General features: G+C 35.0%; 1 protein-coding gene across 3 annotated transcripts in view; it reads right to left on the reverse strand.

Annotated features, from left to right (window-relative positions):
• Nucleotides 1-25,572, reverse strand: part of BBS9 (Bardet-Biedl syndrome 9) — a 298,687-nt gene that overhangs the window by 233,723 nt on the left and 39,392 nt on the right. For all 3 annotated transcript variants that reach the window (XM_039548173.1, XM_039548172.1, XM_039548174.1), the window contains 6 exons: nt 11,926-12,107; nt 8,591-8,667; nt 6,395-6,448; nt 4,468-4,570; nt 3,594-3,698; nt 1,680-1,694 (listed from right to left, as the gene is read on the reverse strand). In XM_039548173.1, coding sequence (XP_039404107.1) covers nt 1,680-1,694; nt 3,594-3,698; nt 4,468-4,570; nt 6,395-6,448; nt 8,591-8,667; nt 11,926-12,107 — 536 coding nt within the window. The remainder of the gene's footprint in view (nt 1-1,679; nt 1,695-3,593; nt 3,699-4,467; nt 4,571-6,394; nt 6,449-8,590; nt 8,668-11,925; nt 12,108-25,572) is intronic.

Raw genomic sequence — 25,572 nt, forward strand, 5'->3', positions numbered from 1 at the left:
ATGTTTCAGAGTATTTCAGAATTTTAAGTGGTAGTAAGGAAACATAAAGCAGTAGCCATGTGTGGGAGTCAGAACTTCCTCAACCTGTTGATGTTACGTCTAGCAACACATCTCACTTCATTCAGAGTTGTGATACTTTGCGTGATACACAATTTTAATACTGTAATAAAAAAAAAAAAGTGGAAATAAAAATTTGGATTCTCCTCTTATCTGAAACAAAACAGATGATGTCTAACATATCTCATAAGGTACTAGTATTTAAAGGCATACTATGCACTTACCTGATAAAAGTAATAAAACAGTCACAAGCGCTGTGGATACTATTTCATTTCCAAATTCTTCATGCATTCATTCAATCATATTTGAAACATTAATGTGCATGACAAAAAGTATTAAAACTCAGAACTCCCAATTTAGGATGTTAAATATTCAGGGAATTCATATTTCTTCCGGTATTGATGACCCTGAATTTACATAGTCCAGTGCACCCCATAGTAACCCAAAAAGATCTTGTCAAAGGTAATTCTACAAAGTTTACTGTGCTTGGCAATATCCTCCTCAGCATAAGGTTTTCATCTTGTTTAGATATTTCTTAAAATAAAAACCCAATCTTTATTTTTAGAATGGTATTCTTTCAAACTATATACACTTATTTTTATATAGTTTATTGATAATTATTTTTTTTAATTACTTCGTATAGCAGAAACGTGCCACAGGTTAATAGTTATTCTTGCCAAGAGCAGTATCTTATCAAGACAGTTCAAGCATCTATTTCCTGTAAAACACCTCAAAGCCTGCTGAAATATCTGGCAACCAGAAAAGGAAGGGAACCCTTAACAGTTATCTATATGCTAATTTTTACTCCACCTAGTAAGTGCGAAAGAACATAAGTATTGAAAAATAAGACTCAAATATACATACATCTATAACTTCTGTTTCAGAAAACTGCAAAACTGAAAACTCCCTTCCAGTTGATCTCTAAATCTAGGACAATCAACTTTTTTACCTTTCCAAAACGTGAAGTAAAGTGTACTTAAAATATTTATTTTCAAAAGTTCATAAAATACCTTCTACGAGCACTGCACCTTTTCAACACACTGCAAAACTATTCTTCTCTCTTTTTAGTCTACATACACATAAGCTAATTTTCCAGTCTTGTTTTGTCTCTTAATTGTACGTTTTCCAAGAATTGTATCTACCACAATCTCAACTAAGTTTTGTACTGCTGGTATTCTCAGACAGAAAACAGTCTTTTAGCCTTGAATAAGATGTTTCCAATAGGAATTGGAATGAAGAGATGTTGTGACATCATTCTCAGAGCTACTCAGCCCAAACAGCATAAATGCTGAATAGCTGTTTCGGTTGCACCAAAGATATAATTTAGCCACCTAACTGCTAAAACTGGGAGAAAAACAGATATAAGAAAGAATATTTCCAATCTCAATGTACAAGGAACTTAATACTTTGCAAAACTCCCATGTTACATGTGAGAAAGTGCAATATGCTTCACGAAATGTCCTTACGATCTTCTTTTCTCTATATCCACACCTTCATAGCAACAAACAAAGAATAATAAGATCTTATAGAAATAATAGGCAAAATAACAGCTCCCTTCCAAATCTGTTTTATTCAGCATACACTGCCACTCATAAAACTTTGCATTTTTCGCATTCACTCACCTTCAGGATTGAGCTCTGCCATATGACCAGCAACAGGACAAAAGGGAAAAAAAAAAATACAAGATATTACTCAGATTTAAAAAAACAGGAAATGTAACAGGGTTTTAAGAACTTAAGCCACATTTGTTAAGTAGACAATACATAAAGACATAAAACTAGCCAAAAAAAAGACATGAGACCACATTCATCAATAGTGCAACCCCATCCAAGTGACTGACTCATTAAGCTTCAGCTGTATGAATCCCACAGAGATAGACTGAAAAGTGATTTGGCCACAAATATGGACATCTTAAAAAACTGAAGAGGAAACAGTCTCTGTTCAGATAAAATGAAGTCACAAAAGCACTTAAAGTTTGTTTACTAGTCTATTATACTTAAGGATTTGACTGCCAAGTAACACTAGTATTTGTATGTAATTCCACAGAATTATCTCAGATGAATAATTTAAATAAATATGAAAAAAATTAGCAGATCCTAGCCCTAACCCAAATTATGTTCCTTTACTTCTTCCAAATCCAACCACCAAAGATAGTTTTTAAAATTTATTTTTCATTTTCTATAATTCTGTTAGATGTCATGTCTGCTTGTTCTTTTTTTTTTATTGCATATAAACCCTCAAACACACTCAAGATGCAAGGTTTTCTTACTTCCCTAATCAAAAGGCCTGCAAAATGCAACTTAATATCTAAACTACAAGTGCAAGTTTTATTAGTATTACCTGAAAGAAATAACACATTCATTTTATGGTCTTACAAAGAGAAATTACAGAAACAAGACCAGCAAAAGAAAAAAAAAAACCACCAAGCTTTCAAAATCAGAGGATCCAAGACATTCACTAGTGTCCTACCTATTCAGCCATACCACAAAACCTGGCTAAGGCCACATCACAAATTTGGACAGTTATGAATGCACAGCATCTCATTCACAAGGAATACACATTATTTTTCTAGAAATAAACATTTCAGCCATCGCAAAGCCTAGACTACCATCATAAGCACAGTGTTTCAAGTGTGAAGTGATACGAACAAAATGCTAACATAAAAGTGCTGATATAGGATAAGGTACTCAAGATCACCACCTTTCACAGAAGCCCTAAGTTCACATGCACTTCTTTGATGCCAATCTACTCCATTTGTGCTGGCACAGCTCTGTCTTTGCACAGTGAACCAAATCAGCAAATCCGGCTGAGAAACAACTGGTGACTGTGTGACCACAACAGGGGAGGAGGTGCAGGAGCAAAGCCAAGCAATAAGAGGTAAAGAATTTAACTAGTTTATGCAGCATTTAACATGGAAGCCCTGCCTACATAGAGCTTCTCAGTAGCTTGACACATTCACAAGAGTGTGTGTAGAACACTAAGTTAATCGATCTTTGGTCACGGATAACAGGAAAAATTTACATATTCTATCACTAGGACATTAAAACATTAAAAAATAATGCCTTGGTTTCTATTTCTTTGGGTTAGTTTATTTGTTCAGAATGAATATGTTCATCTGTTAAAAAGGAAGTGAGGAATAATCACTCCCAGTGCTTATTCAGATCTCATTCTCTGTGGGGAGGCATTATCGTCACATTGGTTGGCAAACCTGAAGGGTGAATAGTCATAAAGATGTAATCAACTTCTCACTCCAAGAGGTGGTCCCTTAAGGAGCAGAACAGAAGCAAATTGATAGGACAGAGTGAGAAAGCTGTTACAGCTGTTTCCCGAGAAATAAGCTCATGATTTTACCTCTCTAAGACCAATTACATAGGTTGATGCAACACAAAACATTAACTAAAACTGAAGATTAGATAAACATTATTTCTTTAATTACCACTGCCTCCAGTATCTTTCAAAAGAACATTTATAAGAAATACATAAGGAAAAAGGCCTCAAAAAAAAGGCAAATCACTTTCAAGTCTCCAGGGGCTTACCTGTTGGTATATTATATGAAACCATACAAGTTCCTTCTAGCTCTGATGGACAACAATTCTCCTTCAAAAAGACAGACAGGACCACAGTTTCAGATGAATCTGGTTCTAAAAATAATACAAAATTAAATCAAGTAATAGCAGCGTCCAAATGAAAGCAACAGATTTTCTAGCACTTTGGTAATTATTCTACTAAATTATGATAGTTTCCATTAGTTCACCTTTATCAAATCACTGTATGTGTTTTTTTTTTAATCCTTCATTTCTAAAAGGCAAACTAGGGCCTCAAAGCATACTGAAGCATAACCTATAAAACAATTCAGCACACTAAACATGGATAATATAACTGAAGCAGCAGGCACACTTGTCTGATCTTCAGCTCCACATAGTCTTAAAGGCAATCCCACCTGCAGCCTTACCAACGGAGTTAGAAAAAGGCTAGGATCCCTAAATGCTCTTTCCCTAAGCTGAGAACGGATTCTAGACTGACCGCCAGCAGACAAACTTACTGTGCCTGTTTGTAGATCAAGACTGCCATTTGTACACAGACAGAAATGTCAGCAAAACAAAACAACCCAGCAGAAGTACTGCAGAACAATTGGGGCGTTTTTTGCCTCCATCATGAGGCTGCCACCCTGCCTCCCTTCACCTGTCACACATCATACCACGACCAAGGAAACAGCTCCATTCGTTTCTACTTCATCTTCCTCCACCAAGCAGTGTCTAGAAGCTGTGGAGTGCAGGCAAGGCAAATTTGTAATTGCTTTAACTGCTGTGTATCTGCAACAATGCACTCACTGGAAGCTGGACTATACCTTTTCCAACCTCAGAAAAAGTAATAGAATACAACAGCTGTGATGATACTGCCATAATTTACCTAAATCACCAAAGACAAACTGGTCACAGGTCACTGCTAAGGGAGCTTGCACACACACTGCCAGGCTTGGCTTCTGCGCAGTCACTCTGCTCTGGATTGTTATCTAGATCAAGAGACATACAGAAGTATTTAAAGAAAGCAACTAACTAATCTCTACAGCAGAAAAAAAAAAGTCCATAACCAACAGAAAGATGAAAAAAATCTGAAAAGACCACTGAAGCAACAATGCTTAAGAACTTAAAATTTCAACTTCAAAACCCCAATATTTTCATTTTACAATACCCATTTACTCACATCCAATAATGATATACAGTAACTTGAAGATTACAAAAACCTGAGGGGATTTCTCATGTTTTGTCATTTTAACCCAAGACAAAGTAAAGCTAAAGAATTAATTGAAGGGTTAATACCATGCAAGTGGCATGAGCATTCATTCTAACACAAACAAATATAAAATTCTGCATTTTTTAGATGACTATAGCAGAAAAAAACCCCAAGAAGAATAAAATCGAAGATAACCAAAGAAATCACTTCCTTTAACTGCAAACAGCAATGCATAGTCTTCTGAACAACTTCAAGTTTTATTTGATTTTTTTACTGCACACAAAATAAGGAAATCAATATACAGGGTACTCAGCACAACAGCTCCAGACACTGAGAGCTCAGCTAAACATAAAGAGTGGTCCTCATTGCTTCTATTGGATACAGTTATTTCACTGCAAAACCAATGGATATCAAAACTGTGTCCCTAACTCATATCTAAAATGAAAGTATCATGGTGACTGAGATCTGAATATGGTCTGCATAGACAGAGACCATATATCTAATATCATCTATTTTGCATTGCTGCCCTACCAAGGAGCTCACTACAGCCAGGTTAAATCAGTTTAGAATACTATTACTCATAAAATTACTCAAGTCTTTGACTACTTTAACATAATTAACATCAACATTGATTTAGGTTTAACAATACACCAGTTATAGGAACTTATCACATAAAAAGATTCTAGAAAATATTGAATGCATGGTAACTCCCACATTTACTATTTTTGTTTCACTAAAAGGTACAGGATGCATAAACAAGAAAACAGAATGGGTAATTAATAGTCTTCCCATTAAAAATCTTATGAAATATATAAATATATAGTTTATTTGATAAAATTATCACTGACTTTATCAGAATAATGGTTTTATCCTGTATCATTTTTAGCACTTAAAAATGCAGGGAAAGATGTTGGACCAAGTAAACCACACTAGTTTGAGGGGATCTGGTTCAAACATCAGCTTTTTCACTCAAGACAGAAAGAAAACTTGTAAGGCTCTCAAAAAGGAGACTCCACTGATATTCTTAGGAGATCATCCTAAAGTCAGAAATAAAAATTATTATCCTTTTTAGGCAATATTGAGGAAAACCTACACTTACACACGCAAACGCACACTTTCTTTACAATCAGTTACAGGCACCAGGTCTCATGACAAACTGAAATTTTCTAGTTAGATTTTCCTAGTTTTCTTTTTAAATAGCTAAAGCTATGTAAGTCTTTTTACAAAAGAAAGTCTATTTTTGTTTATTGACAACTAAAAAGGCAGCTGAAGATTATAAACTTCCCCCTTCAGTAACCAAACATTTATTGCTGTTGGAAAAAATATTCTCATGACATCAAAAACTACTTCATTCCATCCAAATAATGTTTCTGTGTCTGCTTATTGGTAAGCCTATCAAAAATAAAACTGCAATCACTTTCCGACTGGAGCAGAAGGCTTGCTAGAATGGCACCTTGTCATACCAAGGAGAAAAAAATTAAGTATATATTGCATTTCAAACTTCACTCATTTTCATGTTCTAAGTGAAACACACAGAAAGTGACAGGCTTGTTACAATTTGCCACCATTATTCAAATGCTGCTGTTTGAGTTAGGCACAGTACCTTTACTGTGACTGATGGTACTGCCCCTGCTTTTACCTCACTGTCAATGGCTTGCTGTGGAGAAAAAGATGAAAACAGAGTAAATTCAATGTTCCACATGAATGAGAAAACACAATAAAAGCAATATTACTTTCCTACCATCAACTTGGTAAATACAGAATTAACATTAAAGGACTTATCATTCCTATGACAGATTAAAATACACAAAATAAATTTCTGAGTTCCTTCTGAAAATGTAAAGTCTCTGTTTGAAATTGCCTGCAAAAAGGATAGCAAAAGGTCATGAATGTTGTATATATAAGAAACTAATATACTCTGATGTATATATGAATATTTGAAACTGTTTTGTTTGGCACACTACTTTTCACTGTATATTTATTCAAATTCTGGAAATACCTTCTGCCATTCAGTAGGGAAAGGTAACTTCCAATCTGCCAATATATTATATACACAGTATAGCATGTACTATAAAATCATCACACACTATCTTATAATCAGAAATATACCTGAAACTTCAAAAGAAAATTCTAGCAGGCACTTTGATACTCCTGCTAATTTCTATTGCAGTAGGCAATTCCTTCTACTTCAAAATTTATCTTGACCTTGTGGTCTATTTTTAATTTTATTTTATGCTTGTATTTCATTTTGAAACAGGTCAGTCAGTACAGTTACAGAAAATGTTCCCATTTAAACTCTTATAAAGAAACATTTCTCTCACTTCTGCTATAATACCAAATTACTGACTTGAACTTACACCTTCTCATTATAAAAGAGTAAATTAAAAACAATATAAGGGCCAAAGTTCCTAAGAAGTCAGGAAGATAATAGGCTCTCGGGGTTCTAGAAGTAGGACTTGCATTTGTACATTGTGCACCTTTTTCAGCTAAAAAAAGACAGATACTGTCATACTGGCTTGTCATGCTCTCTGGCAACCAGTGGTTGATCGTGAAACAATAGAAGGGGTATAAAGATATAGAACCCTTATCATATTCAGCTTTCAGAAATCACCTGGATTTCCTGGATAAGAGGCCACACACAAGAGGTGGTGTTAAATAACAGAATGGTCCTCCACTTGCTTATCTAATCAATATGTCTATATCCTCTTTGCTTTTATCACACACATCGCAATTTCAATCTTTTCACAAGTGCAGGAGTAGCATCGGAAATCCTGTCGTTTCCAAGGTAACTGCAGAAGCCCTAAAATCGTTCCTACACTTGCTTATTGATCCTTCCCCACAAAGTATTTTACCAGATTTTTCTTTCCTAGGCATCTACTGAAAGAACCCACAGAAAAGCCGACCACACAGGAAACTAAGATACATGGGCAGATAAAGATTCAAGACTGTGGTTTGATTGATAGACTGAGTTACTTACATATGAAAGAGACCAGTTGCATCTGGAAGGTTGAGCAAATGAGCACAGCAGCATTAGAGCATTCTGTGAACCTAACAGTTCTAAGTGTTGTGAGAGATTATTGCAGCTAGCCAAGACCATGTCACACTGTTCTTTTTCCAACAGACAAGTGCTAGGACACTAGCACACATTTTAGAGAGGTCCATTTATCAAAGAATAATATCCTTGTGTATTTTTTAAACAGTAAGTAGCTGTGGAAAATCAGTTTTCCAGAAATTAGTGGCCAGAAATGGCTAATAATAGATGACCTAGTATGTTCTGAAATGTTTGAAGAGTCTTAAAAGACAATATAAGCTCTCCCAAATCTTAATTTGAATAATTTTTGTAAACTACATACATATACAACATGAATAAACTAATTAGGCTGCAACACCAAAGAATATTGAATGACAGCTTGGAGAAAGATTATTTCTTACAATGCAGTTTGAGTGGTTTGAGTATTCTGTCTTTGAAAGCTCCGAGGGTTCTTCTACTGTTTTCCCCAATGTTAACAACTGCTCACCAGTACAACTTCTCACCACTACAAAGTTAATCCAGATCCTAAGTTCTTGTTCACTTATGTTTGCTCAGCCAAGAATCTAAAGATCCCCAGACAGAAGATAAATAATTTTAGTAATTCTAGTTAAAATCTTTAATAAAAGTGGGTTCTAATTAATATAAAACTAAGGGCCATGAAGCTCAGTCCCACAAATATAAATAGTAATCACTATGCATGATCAATCATTATTTACTCATGTGAAACCAATGTTCTCAGAGTAATTTCCTTTTTTAACAGGTACATACAGATTCTTCATCCAAATCAGGTGAAACTTCTGCTGTGACAGTTACATCTCTCTGTTTTTCAGATTCAGGCAAAACATCTGGAAGAAAAAGAAAAAAGCAAAAGCAAATCAGTTCTCCTTTAAGAAACATTCAACTATATTTCTAAAAATAATACAATTTCAACATCATCAAATCTCAAAGTTACATATCTACATCTACTAGTATAAAGAAAAAATAGCAATGCATATGATTTTGGAAACTTCCAAAGAAGCTTCACGATTTCTACACACAGCTTAAACCTGGATCTCATTCTGAGTTTCTGATTTACATATGAAAAAGGATTTAGATGCATTCTGTAACAAGATTTTACACATAATATCCATGATCTTCAGAGACTGTAAGCTATTTTTAAACTTTTGTCCTCACATGTAAATGCCAATATACTTACGATGAATAACTACCTCCAAAATAACACACCCCACATCTCATGGCACTTTCATCTAAATAATTTGATAGGGAGTATGTTAAACAAAGAAAGATTCTCAAACAGTCTAATCTTCAGCACATTTCTCTGCATTAGGAGGTATATCAAAGTTTTATGTATAGACCATTACATGTGGCTTGATTAAAATGTGTTACCAGATGATTCCCAGGACTATCAACATGCAAGGCAAAGAATGCTACAAACTCACTGATATTCATGATACAAAACCTTATGCAGATTCACACATGCAAAAAAAAAAGTTATACAAATTAAAGCCTTAGAAACCATGAGGAATTACATAACCTTCTCTTAATAGTCTGGAAGTACAGTGCTAGGCTATTTGCATTTTTCTGAAAAGCACTTCTGTTTTCTAACATACTAAATGTATTGGAAAATGAAAAATCTGAACAGGAAATACATAGTTCCTAAAGTAACAACGAGTAAAGAGTTGATGTAAAGGGACAATTAACATACCAACTGAATAACTGAGAGCATGAGCACATTCAGAAAGCTGCAAGAATTTTATTACACACAGGGTCCTGAAAATGACCTAGAACTAGCAGACAGCACATTATCTCTTCCTAACAAGAGGGTCAAGGGAAAAGATTTTGATGAAGACAGAAAATAAGTATTCATTTTCTTGTGCTCAGAGAGAAATGCCTCCCTTTACTACAAGAAAGAAAAGCAAAACCTAAACACATTTCTCCAATACCACATAGAAAAGAAGTTTAGGCCTGTTTCATACTGCCAGAATTGCTAAGAACTGGTTCTGCCAATTACATATAGCTCAGCACAGTCCATTCTTTTTCTATCCCTTCTTAATAATTTCTCTTCTGGTTGCTTCTTCAAGCTAACTATGATGCAACCTCTGTCATACAGTCATTTTTCTATCAGAAGTATAACAGAGATCACAATCAAAGTTTACATGTAAGTATCAGCTTTTTGTTACTATTAAACTGAGCCAAAACACGTTATGTTTAATCACTTATGTCGTCCAGACTGATGCAAGTAACATTAGATTTAAGTGAGTATAACAGTTAAGATTTTTAAATATTTCATCAGTTTGTAATGTAAATCCTTATTCTTTGAAATGTATAAAACAGCTTAAGTTCAACAGTTTAATGGTCAGCACTGGACAGAAATACAAGACATTTATGGAAATAACTACTCTAAGGTTTTTTTAATACAATGACCTAATTCTAAATACCTTCCACGTTTGAAAGTCAAAATGAAACAAAGAAAAATTATTTCCATATATGGGTAGATATTTTCAAAACAACACAAGCTCTTACTGCACAAGCATGAATTCAAAAGACAGGAAAGTCAACGGGTCATTTTAAAGATTGTGCTTAGGAGTAACTTAATGGCAACCAAGGTTTGAGCTGAAGTAGTAAGAAAAAAACGACAAAATGAAACAAAGCCAAAACATCCAAAATTGACAGGCATTCTTCATAAGTTTTGTTGTATAAAAAGGTTCTCCTACAAGTTTTACATCCAGTTAAAGCCAAACACAACATCCTTAGAGCATCTCTCCACAACAAAAAGAGCATTCATAAAAACTCATCTGAAAACACCACTTAGATCAGATTAGACAAATCGAAGAAGAAAAAGAAATTCAGAAGAAGAAATGGTGAAAAAGATCAACAATATTCATGGTAAGCTTGTCATTCATACCATGACATTTATTACAAAATTTTAAAAGGACAGCTACAGTTCCTTTCTCTCTCTTTAGAGCTTCCACACAACATGTTGAAACTAACAAGCTGAAGTTGATTCACTTCAAATGGAATTCTTCTTTCCATCATGTTATTTTTTCCTTTGGTTATGACAGACAGACAAAATTGTCAAATACCAGTAAGGACGGACTGTGGTAAAAATCAGTGGAATTTATCCACATCTATATGCTAAATAATACATTACTGGATTTGGAAAATTAAAATCCTGATATTAGTCTACCATGATAATGGATGAAATTACATGTAATTACAAAACAAAAAAATCTTTGTGTTGTAGAATCAAACTCATGCCTGCAGATAAATAATTTTTATTTTCTAGGAATTTCAACTGCAAGCTTTTTCACTTTTTTTTTTCACACAGAAAGCCATGACTGTTTCTTTAATGTATTTTAAGAACCTGCTAACTATCATCAAGAGAAGATTTTAATATTTTCCTTCTATTTGTTGAAGATTTTTCCATAGTTTCCTGTAAAATCACATGCTTCCAATTCCAGGAGCAAGTCAGGCTGTTTAAAAACTCAGTTATGAAAACACAAACTTTGAAGGATCTCTGTAGAAATTGCATGACCTTACTTGAATAAAATCAACGCAAGTTATTAGCAATGTACATAAATTCCAGAACTTATCATCATCAGTTATGTGGGTAACAATATGTCACTATGTTCTACAAATAATCTTTTGAATAGTTAAACCAACAGAAAAGTTGCTTTAAAAAAAGTCTTTTTTTGTTAATTTCATAACTTAAGAAGTCACTTGTAATAATAAACCAGAAATTTGGCAATACTTTTACAGTCTCTGAAGCCTAACTACATCAGATTGTTGAAATTCTCCAAGTTTTCTTCTTTTGGGTGGTTCATGCACTGTCAAGTTTTTATTCTGAACCCTTGCACTAGTGAGAATTATCTGCAACCTGACATAAACATCTTGAACCTCCCAACAGCATTATGAAAATACAAAGAAAAAACCGTTTATCCAAAGGCCTTAGAGTCTAGGATTTTATTTATTTTTCTTAAATACTAAATTTTCTACAGAAATGTAACTATGGGTAAAGCCTGAAAACAAAATATTTTAAAGTGCTAAAAGGAAAGTCAGGAATATAAAAGTATGTAAAAACACAGAATAAGAAAGAAGTATACCTTGTGGTTTTGTGGCCTCCCTGATGATTTTCTGAAGCTCTTTCATTTCAGCATTCATTTCTTCATAGTTTATTTCCCTAGAATCAACCTTAGGAGCCTGGAAGAGTGAAGGATCAGTTCCAAGGTATGAACACTGAAGATGCCCATCATCACTCAGAGTGACTATAACACCCTTCAAGTCTCTGCACAAAAAAATAAAGCTTACTAAGAAATTGGGAAGAATCACAGAGGCAATAACTACATTTATTCCTTAATTTGGACATGTTTATTAATATTACTCCCACTTATTGCAATCATATCTAAGAATGGATTTGTGTTAGCTGACTAAAGAACCCCCAGAATCTGTGAACCTGTAAAATCAGAAGTAATGGAAAGGATTTGAACAAACAAGCTGAATAGACCAGACAATTGTAACCTATTTACTCATTTAAGTCTTTTGAAGTTGCAATATTTAGGTGGATATGCAGGAAAAGGAATTTGCTAAATGGAATATCAAGTAAGTGAAGGGAAGGGAAAGAGGGGTTAGAAGAAATCATGAACAGATGGAAGATGCTCACAAAGAAGACAGCTTTAGGGCTTTCATGGTATCAATAGCTCCCCTAACCAATTCTTTGGCTGCTATTGCAGCTACTGTGCTGGCTTCAAACCCTGGCTGGCTGTTCCCTGCAGTATCCTTCTGAAAGGAAACCACATGGATCCAGAGCATTTCCCTTACATTCCCCTGAATCAATACAAGTGAGTGTTTTATCAGCTACACTATAGTCTCTTTTCTCTCAAGGGAAAAGTATTTCATTGCTCCTACAAAAATCTCACTCATTTTGTTTATCTGATCTGTACAATGCAAATGCAAGATTTAGGAAAGTATTTAACAAACTATGAGATAATAGGGACTACTGCCAGCATTTTGCTTAGTTTGAAAGTTATTCCTAACAGAAGAGAAACTGAACAGTAAAGACCAGCATAGATGTTAACAGCAAATACTAGGAGAAAGCTAACTTTCACTTTATTTTTTTAAATGCCTACTTTTAATTAAATTAAAAGCCTGTATTCACTTTCATAACCATGACGTTTCACATTCATGCCAGTAACTTGCTCTTATTCCATCCTTAGAATATCATATAACAGATACTGCCTTTGCATCAAACACAACTGCCATAAAAAGCAAAGATAGATCAAATTTAATTCTTAGATATAAAAAGTGATTTGGACAAGAAGGCCTAATTCACTATCCCACTAATTAAACCCTCATAAAATACTGCATTTATAGAAGTGTTCAAGCTATAATTCATATAGAATTAACAAAAATTCTTTTAACTTACACACACTGATACCTTTCAAATGCCTCCTCTAGTACAATACTCATTAAAAGGCAGGTAGCTATATAAAAGAAATAGAATGCTCTCTGGTTTCCTACATGGTCTTGTAGCATGGCTCCAGAACACACAGACAGGAAACCTCAATCCAAAATTTTCCATGGTAATACTAATTATGAAAGCCAACAGATGTCACAGATTAATTTTGATCACTGAAGATCCAATTGTACTGTTCAAAATGTCTTTTTATAGCACACTAAGGCCACAATCCTAGTGGAGATTTTACAGCTGCAATCAAATAAGCTGGAAAAACTGTGCTGTAACTGAGATCATCTGAACCCTGTACAGTTATAACTGCACACAGGAATGAAGACCCTACTGGGCACTAAACAAATAAGTAATTGCTGTAGGTAAGTTTGAGCTTTCTCTTTCTACAGAATGCAGTTGTTACTCAGTGAAAGAAATAAATCTCCTTGTTGAACCATGAACGTACGGAAACTGCTTGTGAAGTTATTTTGGACAACAGGTACCTCCAGTCAGCCCTTCACTGAAGCTGGAACATGCAAATCTGAACTGCCTTCTGGAACAGAACACACACAAAAGGGCTCAAACACAATGTTCCCCTTACCTACTACACAAGTCCATCTTAAACAGAAACAGTCTTCTTTTTGGGGACTACTGCTTACTGCCACAGAAATTTTTAACCATCACTGCAATTTTTAACATGCATTTTTTTAGCATTCGCTACAAAAACTGTAATAGGAAGCTGTCTTTGTGAACACCATAAGGCTGCAGATGCCCCAACAAATACCTGAAGAAAAGAAAGTGGAAGACTGAACAGTGATTTTCAACTTATATATCCAGCACCTGTGTTAGCAGCCATCCTGTGAATGTCATGACTTTTTTGTGACCTGTGAGCTTGGGTCACAGCATCCTAAAGGGATTTTTTGACAAACTGTAAACTATCAACAAGAACTGGAACTAAGCATGAGTCCTGGTTTCTCTCACTACTTGAATATTTGTTGTTGACTATAGTTAGTTTCCTTGCTCAGGATAGGGTCTGTTGTTTGAATAACATGCAGAACCATTCATCCTAATTTTCTTATACCCAAAAAGCTCTGTACAACACAAATCTGTCCTACATTTACAGAGTTTTGGATGGCACATGAAACAAATACATTGGGCTAACCCTGAGCTCTCAGTATGAACAACGCTAGGAGACAGACTATTATGAATACTTGGCACCACAACACAATCTTAAGTAAGGTATGCAAATAACGTCTAATGTAGAGGATTTTTGTTAACACCTGACAAACACTTGCAAGGAGCTTTGCCATATTAGTCAGGTGTTACAGTGCAGATACTGCAACACGTGTATTAGTCAACGAGGCCCGTGGAAAAGAAATATCTATGGCCAGATTCTTGCTAGATGTTTCAGAGATGTTTATTTCTCCAGCCGCATGGCCGGAGCTCTGCCCAGGAACTGTTCCAGTCACGGGACCAAGGGTCCTTCTGCCCGCGCAGGGAACACAAACCAACCAATGGGAACGAGGCTGAGCAGGGGCAGGGAAACCCCGTGTCTCCCCTCCCAGGGCCGCTCTCCCTGGACCACATGGCAGGAGGAAGGGACCCCGACAGTCAGGGGTGCGGCAAAGTCTTCAAAAATGGGGCATTGTTGAGGCAGATATTACCATGCTACTAAATATACTGCTCCACACTTTGCTATCAAATTACAAAAAAAAAACAACCTTTTTTTTTTTTTTTTTTTACAAAAAAAGGGCTACAACAAGAGAAATAGCATCAGGAGCTTTTTCCACAACTGGAGAAAGAAAACTTCTGAAAACAAGACAATTTCTAGAATTGCCCGGCAACGGCTTTGGACCATCTTAAAACTTTTTCCCAAAGTTTTGCATCTGTTAATCTAATAAGGAAAGTTCCATGAGGACATCTGAATGTAAATCAAAAGAGCATGAAGAAATATAGCTACAAAGTTAGCAATAAATCTTTGATGATATACTACTAAGGCATAATACATTCAAAAGTAGTTTGAAAATACAGTCCTTCCTATATACAATTAAGCTGGCAGTCATCTGCAGCTAATCAGTCTATCAAATGAGATAAATTTAAATCAATGAGGTGATTTACCTATGTACATTATACTTTGCTTAACTTCTGAGTTTATGTCAGCATTACAGAATGCACATTCAGAAACTCCACCTTAAAATAAGCTCATTTCAACCAACTTTCCCAATAGTCATGACATCCTTGAAGTCTGCACTATCTCAGAGACAAAAGCATTACTTTAAGAAAACAGCATTACAAATTATACTTTTCCTTTGCTTCAGTTAGTGTTCTGCTGGGTCCCAAGAAGATTGTTCAACATGAAACATACAGAAGTATAAAAAAGCCTTTTGTAGTAATCTTTCCTACTTAAAAGCTGTCCATGAATTTGCATATCAATAGAAGCAATAAGGAAAATATGGGCAAGCAGTTCTAATATATTTTTTTATAATACATTCATTTCTCTGTTGGAATGTTTGTCAGCCAGTCAAAATTGCGTTATTTTCTCAATCTTTTTTTAACAGTAGTTAAGGACAGCTGGGGGAAGGGAAGCATATTTAAGTTTTACAGTAGTTTCCTCACAGCTACTGCTCTCACACAATATCCCTGCAAATACCATTACTTCATTTGGCACATTTTGCATACAATCTGGAATTTCAATTTCTTGTTAAATTTCTTTTATTGTAAGCTATTTTTTTTACTATGTATCACACAATAGTCAGAGTAATAGTAAATCTAAGGGGACATTTTAACAGTGAGGAACTCAAAGTATAAAACAAATTATTCTGATATCTAAAATAACTTTACAGTACGAAGCAGCTCCTGCACACATATGGTAATAATTTGAAAGACTATCTTTTATTGGATTCTGGTTAATAATAATGGCATATGCTTTTTGTATGTTTCTCTTACTAAACAAATTACTCACAACATAGTTCTTGAAGAAATTAAAATGCTTTGCATGTTTCCAGTTATATAATACCAAACTGATCACTCAAACAATTGATTTAGAAGTTGAATCTGTAGTTCTGAGTTCTATTTGAATGACACATGCTAAGTTTTGGACAACTCTTAGAACAAGGTCTGGTTATTGACACCATTTACAGCTTTAATTATTTATATTTATAATAGCTCATAAAATTTCTACTTCAATTTCAGAAGCAGTCTTAATTGCTGTTAGTCATACCAACCATTTCAGAAAACAAGATTCTCTGCAATACTACCTTCTGTTCCTTATCGATAATGTATTATTTAAAAACTACTAAATTAGGAAACTAATTCCTGGAATTGTGCTCAATCATTTTGAATCCATTCCTCTCATTTTATCACCCTTTGAGGTAATTATAGGCAAGAGCATACCTCAATAGGACTTTCTAGTTTAGTGCTTTGGAAAACCTAAATTATTCTAAGTTCACTACCATTTCAGTGTCATTTGAAGCTGTAACTATGTGAAGTATTTGATAAAACACTGAAGGAAGATCAGACTAGGAGTAGATAACTATAAGAATTTTCTAACACGAACTAATGGGAATAAAAGTAAAAAGCCCATCTTACTCTTATTAAATACGTACTCCAAAATCTGAAGTACACCCACAGCTGAATAGTCAAAGTACATCCAGTGTGACTCAATGCCAGCTATTACTGATTCCTAACTGTTCTGCATATCCATGGAGCACTCTCAGGATTCTTTGAAATGCTTTCCTCAGTAAAAAAATCTTGGTTCAACTTACATTAGAAGTAATGCTTGTACGCGTAAGCCTTCCCCATTCTGCTATTACACGTGAAAACAGACAATCTAATTGCTCTCAAAAATTAAAACTCTTTTAAGACTTTTTATTTTATATTTAACATACTTTGCACACTCTGCAGTGGGCATGCAAACAAATAATGTAAATATAGTGCTCAAATATAATTGTTTAACAATATATAATTATATTGAACAGCATTAAGTGGCTGCTTTGCAGAAAAGCATTCTTCATCCTTCCCATTTCTATGATACCTTAGGATGGCTGAACTTAAGAATATAAGATACAAATTTCGTTTAAAAAATTATGAAATACATGCAAGAAGAAGAGGGAAATGAAACATGATTTCATCTTGAGAACAAATGGAAAAGAGGTTAAAAAAAATAGAAGTTATGACTAGAACAACTGGCCAACATTTATCCCCTCTTATAAACGCTGAAATGCAGAGAGCCAGAACTGAGTAAAACCTGAACGTGGCCATTTTAAATGCCTGAAAAACTCTCCACCTTTCAGGTCTTATATGGGTACTTTTGCTCCCTACTTGTGAGCGAAGACATTTCCACTAGCAGCTTTACATGGTGGCACTATACAGCAAAACAACAAACTAGCCAGCACCTTACTTCAGGACAAACTGACCAGGCATTAGCTTTTGAAGTCCTCCTTGTGTAGTTTTCTCTTCAAAAGAGACTCTTTGCCTAAAATGCCATCCAGCAACCAAATAAAAAGGAGTATTTTCCATCATACAAAACAAAAGAAGGAAAAAAAGAAAAGAAAAAAAAAAAAGGAAATTGACTGTTTTTACTTTCACTGCCAAGTTAAAACCAAGTACTACTCAGAGAAGTTTAGGTCGGGGGTCCTTTCTGCCAGAGCGCTACTGCCACCTGCGGGGCAGCAGAGCTTTCACACAGGTGAGCCCTGAGAGTACCACGTCACATTATGTGAAGCAGGTGTGGGGGTTTTTTACCAGGGTTAGTATAACAGCTTAACAGTTATTCCCTTGACACAAGGGAATCTTACCAAGCTAATATTTAACAATGTATGCTCTGGAACAAACATCCCTGCACGAGATAACCTTCTGGTCCCTCCAGGTAGGGGACACACACACATCACATGCTAACAGAGTCAGGCTAGGCATGAAATTTAAGCTCATACTACATCTTGCATACAAAATGTAAACTTTTATCTGAAGGATTAACCAACTTGGTTTCTTGTTGTTTTAGATATAAAATCAAAACTATTTCAAAAGCAACAAAAGTTTTATTTAAAAATTAAAGCAGACAGCTGTACAAAATGCAGTTTTAAAGTAAAATTAGTATTTGTCAAAAAGTAGAATAAAACCATAATATTCAGAGTGATGACACAGGCCTCCAGAAATATATGATCTTGCTCTAAGCAAAAAAAAAAAAAAAAAGAGAAATGAAGTATAATGTATTCAAGGAAAAGTTCATAATTTACACATTGCATTTTGTATTACCACAGTTCCATATCTAAGAAACTTAGTGGCATTAGCTGAATTGAAAATGAACATGAGGACTGACAAGCAAATCTGATTACTTTAAGTAAGAGTGCAGCCTCTATGTCAGAGCTCTAAATAATAAGAAACAAGGGAAATTACATTGTGATTTCTCTATGACAGTACCAGCATTAGCAACAAGAAAGAAATTAAGACCAACTGTGACACACTTAAAGCATCTCCATGCTCCATTCTCTCTTAGGGCATATTTCTGCATTTGCACTTCCTTCATGTGAAATCTAAAATATGTTTCAAGGCCAAGTTCCCCCACTAGCAGACAGGTATACAACAGCTTTCAAAGGCTGTACTAACAGCTATGCCACATGAATTTAGAATATGGAGAGCCTCAAAAGTTTATTCTTCCACTAAGCCTGCTCTTCTCCCACTTCAAGATAGTGGTTAGAGTCCATATCATGTCAAGCAAGCTGGAGAGACCTCTAGTATCTCTGCTTCCAACATAAAAGAGATGCAAGGAGCTTCGCTGATAAAATCTACTCCTGGTAAATTTATCATTTTAGATAAAGCTTATTCTTAATTGTTGGCTTCATATAAGATAGTATTGGGAGGTACACAAGGAAAATTAGACTATGCACAGATTATAAGAGGTTAACAAGAATAACCATAATGTGTCTTTAAAACAGATTTATTCTGAAAGTTTGAAGAATTACATAACTTTTAAAGCACTCAACTCAAATTAGTTTACATCTCTTTTTCCTCACATCTGCCTGCAACTTTCAAAATTCTCCAGCATTTCAGTAAGGAATAAGTGTGTATACTGTTACTTCTAACAATATTTATAATTGTCCCCTCACCCTGTCTTGTAAAGAACAAAGCTGCTTTTTCAAAACATCTCTAGCACTTGCACTGCTTGCTGCCTCTCAGCTCCACAGCTAGACATAAATGTCCCAAGTGCTCCTCCTTGTACAAAAAAGTCTTTCATGTTAACAGCATTATAATGAAAACATTCAAAATCAACAGACTGAAATTTTTCATAAAACTGTTTTTCAAACAAGATGTCCAGCACTTTCACGGGTAGAGTGTTAGAATATGTCCATAAACTCCAGCCAACTGCTCAATAACCAGCTCCAAGACTGAGAGTTCAGAACCTTATATCCCACTCTGTCACAACAACTGGAACAGAGAAATACTGGGTTAGCCAAAAAAACCCATGATATTTGTTTAAAAGCAAGGATCTTATTTAAAATACTGGAGGGGGAGTTACTTGCATTCTGGTTCTTGAGAATTTTCACTTTTAATGTTTTCTTTAGAACCATGAAGGTAGGAATATTTTAAATGTTATTCTGAAGTTAAAACCCTTACAAAGTCATATGACTGTAAAAAGTAGGCTTTTTGAAAAAGCAAGTAAGTGACATGCAATAAAATTAGGAGAACTGGCAATATGGGCATGTGCTTAACATCATAGAGTAAACACCATTTAAAGTTATCTTACTAGAAAGGCCAGTCCTGAATCACAGTATATGCTGGACATAGTACATGGCACATCTATGTCTCTTTCAGGATTAGAATCCTACTAAAGTAAAAGAAATGCAGTCACATTCATATTTTGTGGCTAAGAGACATAGATTAAATTTATCTCTTCAAAAGGCCTTTGAAAAGGCTCATATTTTCTACTGCCATGTCTCAAAAATCCAGTGGCAAATCAGCGATGAGGAAAACAGACGCAATCTTTTTTTTTTTTCCTTAAAATGCAATTATGTTAAGTATTATGTTAAAGATTCTAGAATTCTCTGCATTTAACTTCTCAGATCAGGCAACATTCTTACAGAACACGCAAATAAAAATTTATATATATACATGTATATAACTGAACAGTTCATACTGTGCGTCATAACTGGCATTGCTTCTATTACAGTACTACTATACAGAAAGGGAAAATCTTTCAACAAACTATAAAGTCTGATTCCTGCAGTTTTCTTTCCATAAAACTGTGTAATAAGCGCTAAGTTTTGCTGGGTTTATATGTAAGTTTTGCCATTTTTATACGGTGATTCTTTAAAAGTTGCGGTAGCTGTGGTGATGTCAGTTATAATAAGGAATAACAGATGGGCTACAATGAAGAACAAAGTATTTTCAAGCATCTGGACAGCTAAAATATTTAATGAGGGGAGTTTTATTTTGACTCCATCCACTATTACCATATATGTGGTTGCACTTTTACACCTTATACACTTAATTCAACTACAATATTTCTCCATGCTTTTTCCAGTTAAATTCAGTTCCCATTCCTTTTCTACTGTTTGGAGAGCCCAGCTACATAGAGCACGTTCATTCAACCACCCAACATACTACAATTCTGTGCCAGAAATAAAGTTTTAATTTCAAGTTCATGATTGGACCAGGCCAATACTTTCTCACTTACAAATTGATCGCAGATTTTAATATTCTTTTTAAAATATTGGAAGCTAAAATTTCATAAAAGCACATTTTCAACCAATGGCTATACACCAGAATTCTGAACTCCAATCTTTTGATTCACCTACCTCATTTAAATTAAACTCATCAGTCTGTTGGGCTACATATGAGTTCAAATCTGGGAATTAATCCTCTTTCAAAACAAAGAATTTAAACCCTAGTTTATGTTCTCTTCTTTAAGGAGACCGGTTGCTGAATTAGAGAATTTTTATATAATTTTATTCAGATAAAGTGCCATGAAGTTACAAGCATGTTAACAATGTCAGGCTCAAGCTATTACTCACACACACAAGTCTTGTTCTATGAAGCCAGTGAACAACAGTCTACAGGGACTTCAAACCTCATTAGACCACTAAGCATACAAACCACACATATCTTACCAATCATTCTAATATTATAAAGTACTAATAAATCAGAAAATCCAAAGGGAGCATTGTAGCATACATTTTTCTAAAAGGAAGAAAGGTCATTCTCTCCATTTGCTGCAATAACTAAAAATCTTTATTGTTTGATACTGTGGTAAAGATGGGACTGGTTTTAAATGCAATAAACACAATGAATATCTCTTTCCGCAGAGTGTTCTCCTTCAAAATGCAAACTGATGGGCAATGCTGAAGTGCAGCAGCACATGTCATTTGGCTTATGCTTCAAGTGCATTGGAGGTGGTGTAGGGACCATCTCTACTTGTCTGAGTCACCAGACCCATAATTCTCAGCCTTGCAGTCAAGCTACAGACTAATGGGAAGAGACTGGATAGGAACAGAGTACTGTAACATACAGTAAGGTACTAAGTCATAAAACCCACACAACCCTTCCTCACATATTCTTTCACACCCAGGGTTAAAGCACTGGGAATTTTTCTGCAGGCACTCGTCATTTTAGTGAATCATTTTAGCAGAGTAGGAGTAAAATGGTAACTCAGTACATAGCAAGAAATTATTGTTTTAGTAAATTAGAAGTCACTGTTTTTAAAACTAACTTGTATGTTAAAATATTGTAAAATACTCTTTTGCAATGCACCTGTGTAACTGTAACACAAGTGGGGATATCCTGAGAGACAGGAAAGTGCAGTAGTCCTGGCTATCAGCACACATGGGACAATACAATATTCGAAGACTTATTAACATGATTACATAGAAAATTAAATCTCAGTCCCTTCATTAGTCAAATAGTCTCTGCTTATTATTTATGCAAGGGGAGAGACTCATACAAGAACAACATGACAAATTTTAGATGTAATGATTCACTTTATTTTGTCTTATAAGTAGTAAGAAAATTGGACCTTACTATAGCAACTTAAATCAATAATCTTGCAGTGATTCAGTAAGCCGCAGTATTTTCTGCATCTCAGCCTACACAATGCAACTTTAAAGTAATAAATTTAAGTCTCTAATTCAGCAAAATCAAATACGGAACTGCATACATCAAAAAATGAAAACCAACAGCCTATGGGTAGCTGGTTTTAAGAGATGGCTGATTAATATATTACTATGTGACACAGTCATAATGGGCTCATGGTTCATATACCAATGTTAGGAGTTCAGGCATGATCCCGACTGCAGTGATCATACTTGGAGAAGCTACAACAAAAAATTACCTCAGTAAATTTCAAACACCATAGCTAGTTGGAGTGCTAGCAACTCATAGAAAGAAATCACTTCTTGATTGCAAACTGAGCAAAACAGAATCAGTGGTGATTCAGTGGGACCCTGTGATATATTTATGGGATCACTCCTCCAAATAAATCTAGTCAAACTTGAAGTTCATAAAGAGTCGAAGTGTGGATAAAGCTTGTTAAGTAACCTTGCTTGCCATCTTGAACATATAAAGTCTACTTTATTTCCTGACTTTTCAACAGTTACTTTTGTTTAAAAAATAAATTCTTTTCCCCCTTCTCAAGTAATGAAAATCTATTTACTAGCTTAACTCAAGATAAAAGGTTGAGTCCTGGAAATTTAATATTTTAAGAAACTCAGAAATTCTAATTCTTTGGAGGTGATAAATTACTTCCGCATAAAAAACCCTTTCCAGACCTTATATTTCCTCTTCAGAAAACACACTGTTCCATTACCAAGTAAAATGATATTTATCTGTCAAATAAATGGAAGTGAAAGCAAATATTCTAGCTACTTTCACCAACTTGTCCATACCTGTCAACCCCTGGTAATAAAAGTAACTTCACATTTTACAAGGCACATGCATCATTATGTGGGTTACTTGTTTCAAGAATCTTTCTTCCATGAAGAACAGTTCCTCTGCTCACAGAGAGAGAGGTACATACAAATGGTCACAAAAGAAAATTCTAATTGTATTCTAATTCCTAGATGTAGCTCCTAAAAATATGAGGCACTACATATGCAAAGCATCCAATAACCTTTGGACAAGTACTACAGAATCACAGAATATGCTGAGTTGGAAGGGACACACAAGGATCATCAAGTCCAACTCCTGGCCCCACACAAGGCAACAGTCTGCACAACTGACTCTATAAAGCCACAAGTTTTGAAGTAATGTATCACAAATGTGTGAAATTAAATCACAATTTGCCATATTCAGAACACCAAACACAAATTCACAAATCTCTGCCTCACTACAGTGGCTCTAAATTTTTTCTTTTGAGTATTACTAACTAAATTCTAATGTGGCTGAAGGGGAAAACATCCTTCATTCAAACATTAGGTTTGCTGATAAACCGGCGCCTAAAGTAGTAAGAGTCTCCAGTAGAATAGAGAGGGAAGAAATATCTTTCCCACAACACATTCCCTAAACTCTGAGGTTGGCTTCCTGTTAGAATTCCACATCATGAAATCAACTTTTTTTGTGGTATGGATACCACCAGACTTAATTTCTTGGTGGACAGACAAAAGCACAAATAATCAAAATTAAAGACATCATGAAACACTGATTTGAAGAAAAGAGGTATTTGAGCAAGTTTGCAGTCCGCTTCTCTTTAAAAGAAAAAAGTCAGGCTACCTTTTAGCATTCACAGGCTTATCAGATAAAACTTGAAGATTGTATACAAACAAAACCAAGCAGTAAAGTGGAGAGTAGTGAACTTTAAAAAGGTTGAGAAGAAAAAAAAGTCCCCAATTTAAAGGTTTCATGCTTTCCTATGGCAAAACACAGGTTCATAACTTGGTAGTAATCAAAACAGAAAGCCCTTTCCTGAGACTACATCCAAAATCTATATATGTGTATATATAATAATCTATCTATGTGTTTTAACCCACACTGGCATTTCAGATGTTTGTGACAGAAATAGCCCAGAGGCTGACAACACAAGGTATTTTGCTTCAGACTGAATGCACCTTAACATAGTGTTCTAGTTTCAGGCCAACCAGGACAGAGTAATTAATACTCAGTGCAATCTATCAGTCATTAAAAGATGTACTCTTAGAAACAGCTCTGCCAAGTGCCAAATAAACAGAAAAGTAGTTGTCTAAGTCTTACAATGTACTCCAAGGACCTTTTATGGTCAAGCATATGGAGACAGAATAATTCAGACACAGAAAAACAAATATAACTTGTGATGGGCTCACAAAAAGTGAGAAGAAAGAGACAGAGAGAGAGAAATCTTAACACAATCTCAAGAAGCATCAACCAGTGACAAATTCATAGAATTTATAATCCATAAGTGTAAGAGATAGTGCTCATGAAACTTCTTTTCAAAGGAGATGTGGAGGTACAAAGAAGATCTTAGAGAAGAGGTTTCTCATGAAACAGAAAAATGGAAACTCAAGGGCAGGAAAAAAGGGAATGGACTTTAAAGTCAATGCTATGAAGATACTTACAAAATCATGATGGATACCAAGCAAATACTGCTGCTTGCAACTACCATTTCAACTGAAATTTTGAGCAGAGTAGGAATTCTTGTCATTCCTTTCTGTAACTTTCCTAGATTTGCAATATATGGAAAGCTTCTCTTCAAACCACTCTAGAAAGGTTTGGGAGGGGCTGTTTGTGGATTTGGTGAGGGGATGTTTGGGGTTTTTTAATCAACTCAGGCATAACACCTAAACCATTTTCTTCAAGAGTTTCAGCTTCAGTGAGAATGTGTTTGCACAGCCATAACTTGAAGGATAACAACACAGGACAAGCAAAAATATAACTGTTTAAGCAGCCTTATCCATGGGAAGATAAATTTGTACTGAGACAGAGATCTAAGTAGTTTAAATTAATTGAAATTGTCAGTGTAAGTGGTTACACTTCTGAAGCAATCCAGGCAGTGCTAAGTATGTAGGAGGGCCCTTGACATTAAAAATATGTCAGAAACTGTAATTAATATACATTAACAGAACTAGAATATAAACTTTCAACAAAATAAGGGACAAACTTCTATAACAATGACGAGAACTGAACTTCCAGCTCAGACTAGTTATAAAGACATTCGGGTAAAACCCAGAATAAGATAAACTCTCAAAATTTTGCCTACAGTTCAAGTTTCTGATCACAAACTTTTATAGCAAATTTGCAATTTCCTGACAGAGAGCATTCAGGTTTTAACAGCAGGCAAAAAAGTATCATTTAACAGCTTAAAAATACATAACTTTTAGAGTGCAGTATCTAAAGATGTTCTAAGTAA

This window comes from Corvus cornix, chromosome 2 (genome assembly GCF_000738735.6).
Source record: "Corvus cornix cornix isolate S_Up_H32 chromosome 2, ASM73873v5, whole genome shotgun sequence".
In the NCBI taxonomy this organism is placed as follows: domain Eukaryota; kingdom Metazoa; phylum Chordata; class Aves; order Passeriformes; family Corvidae; genus Corvus; species Corvus cornix.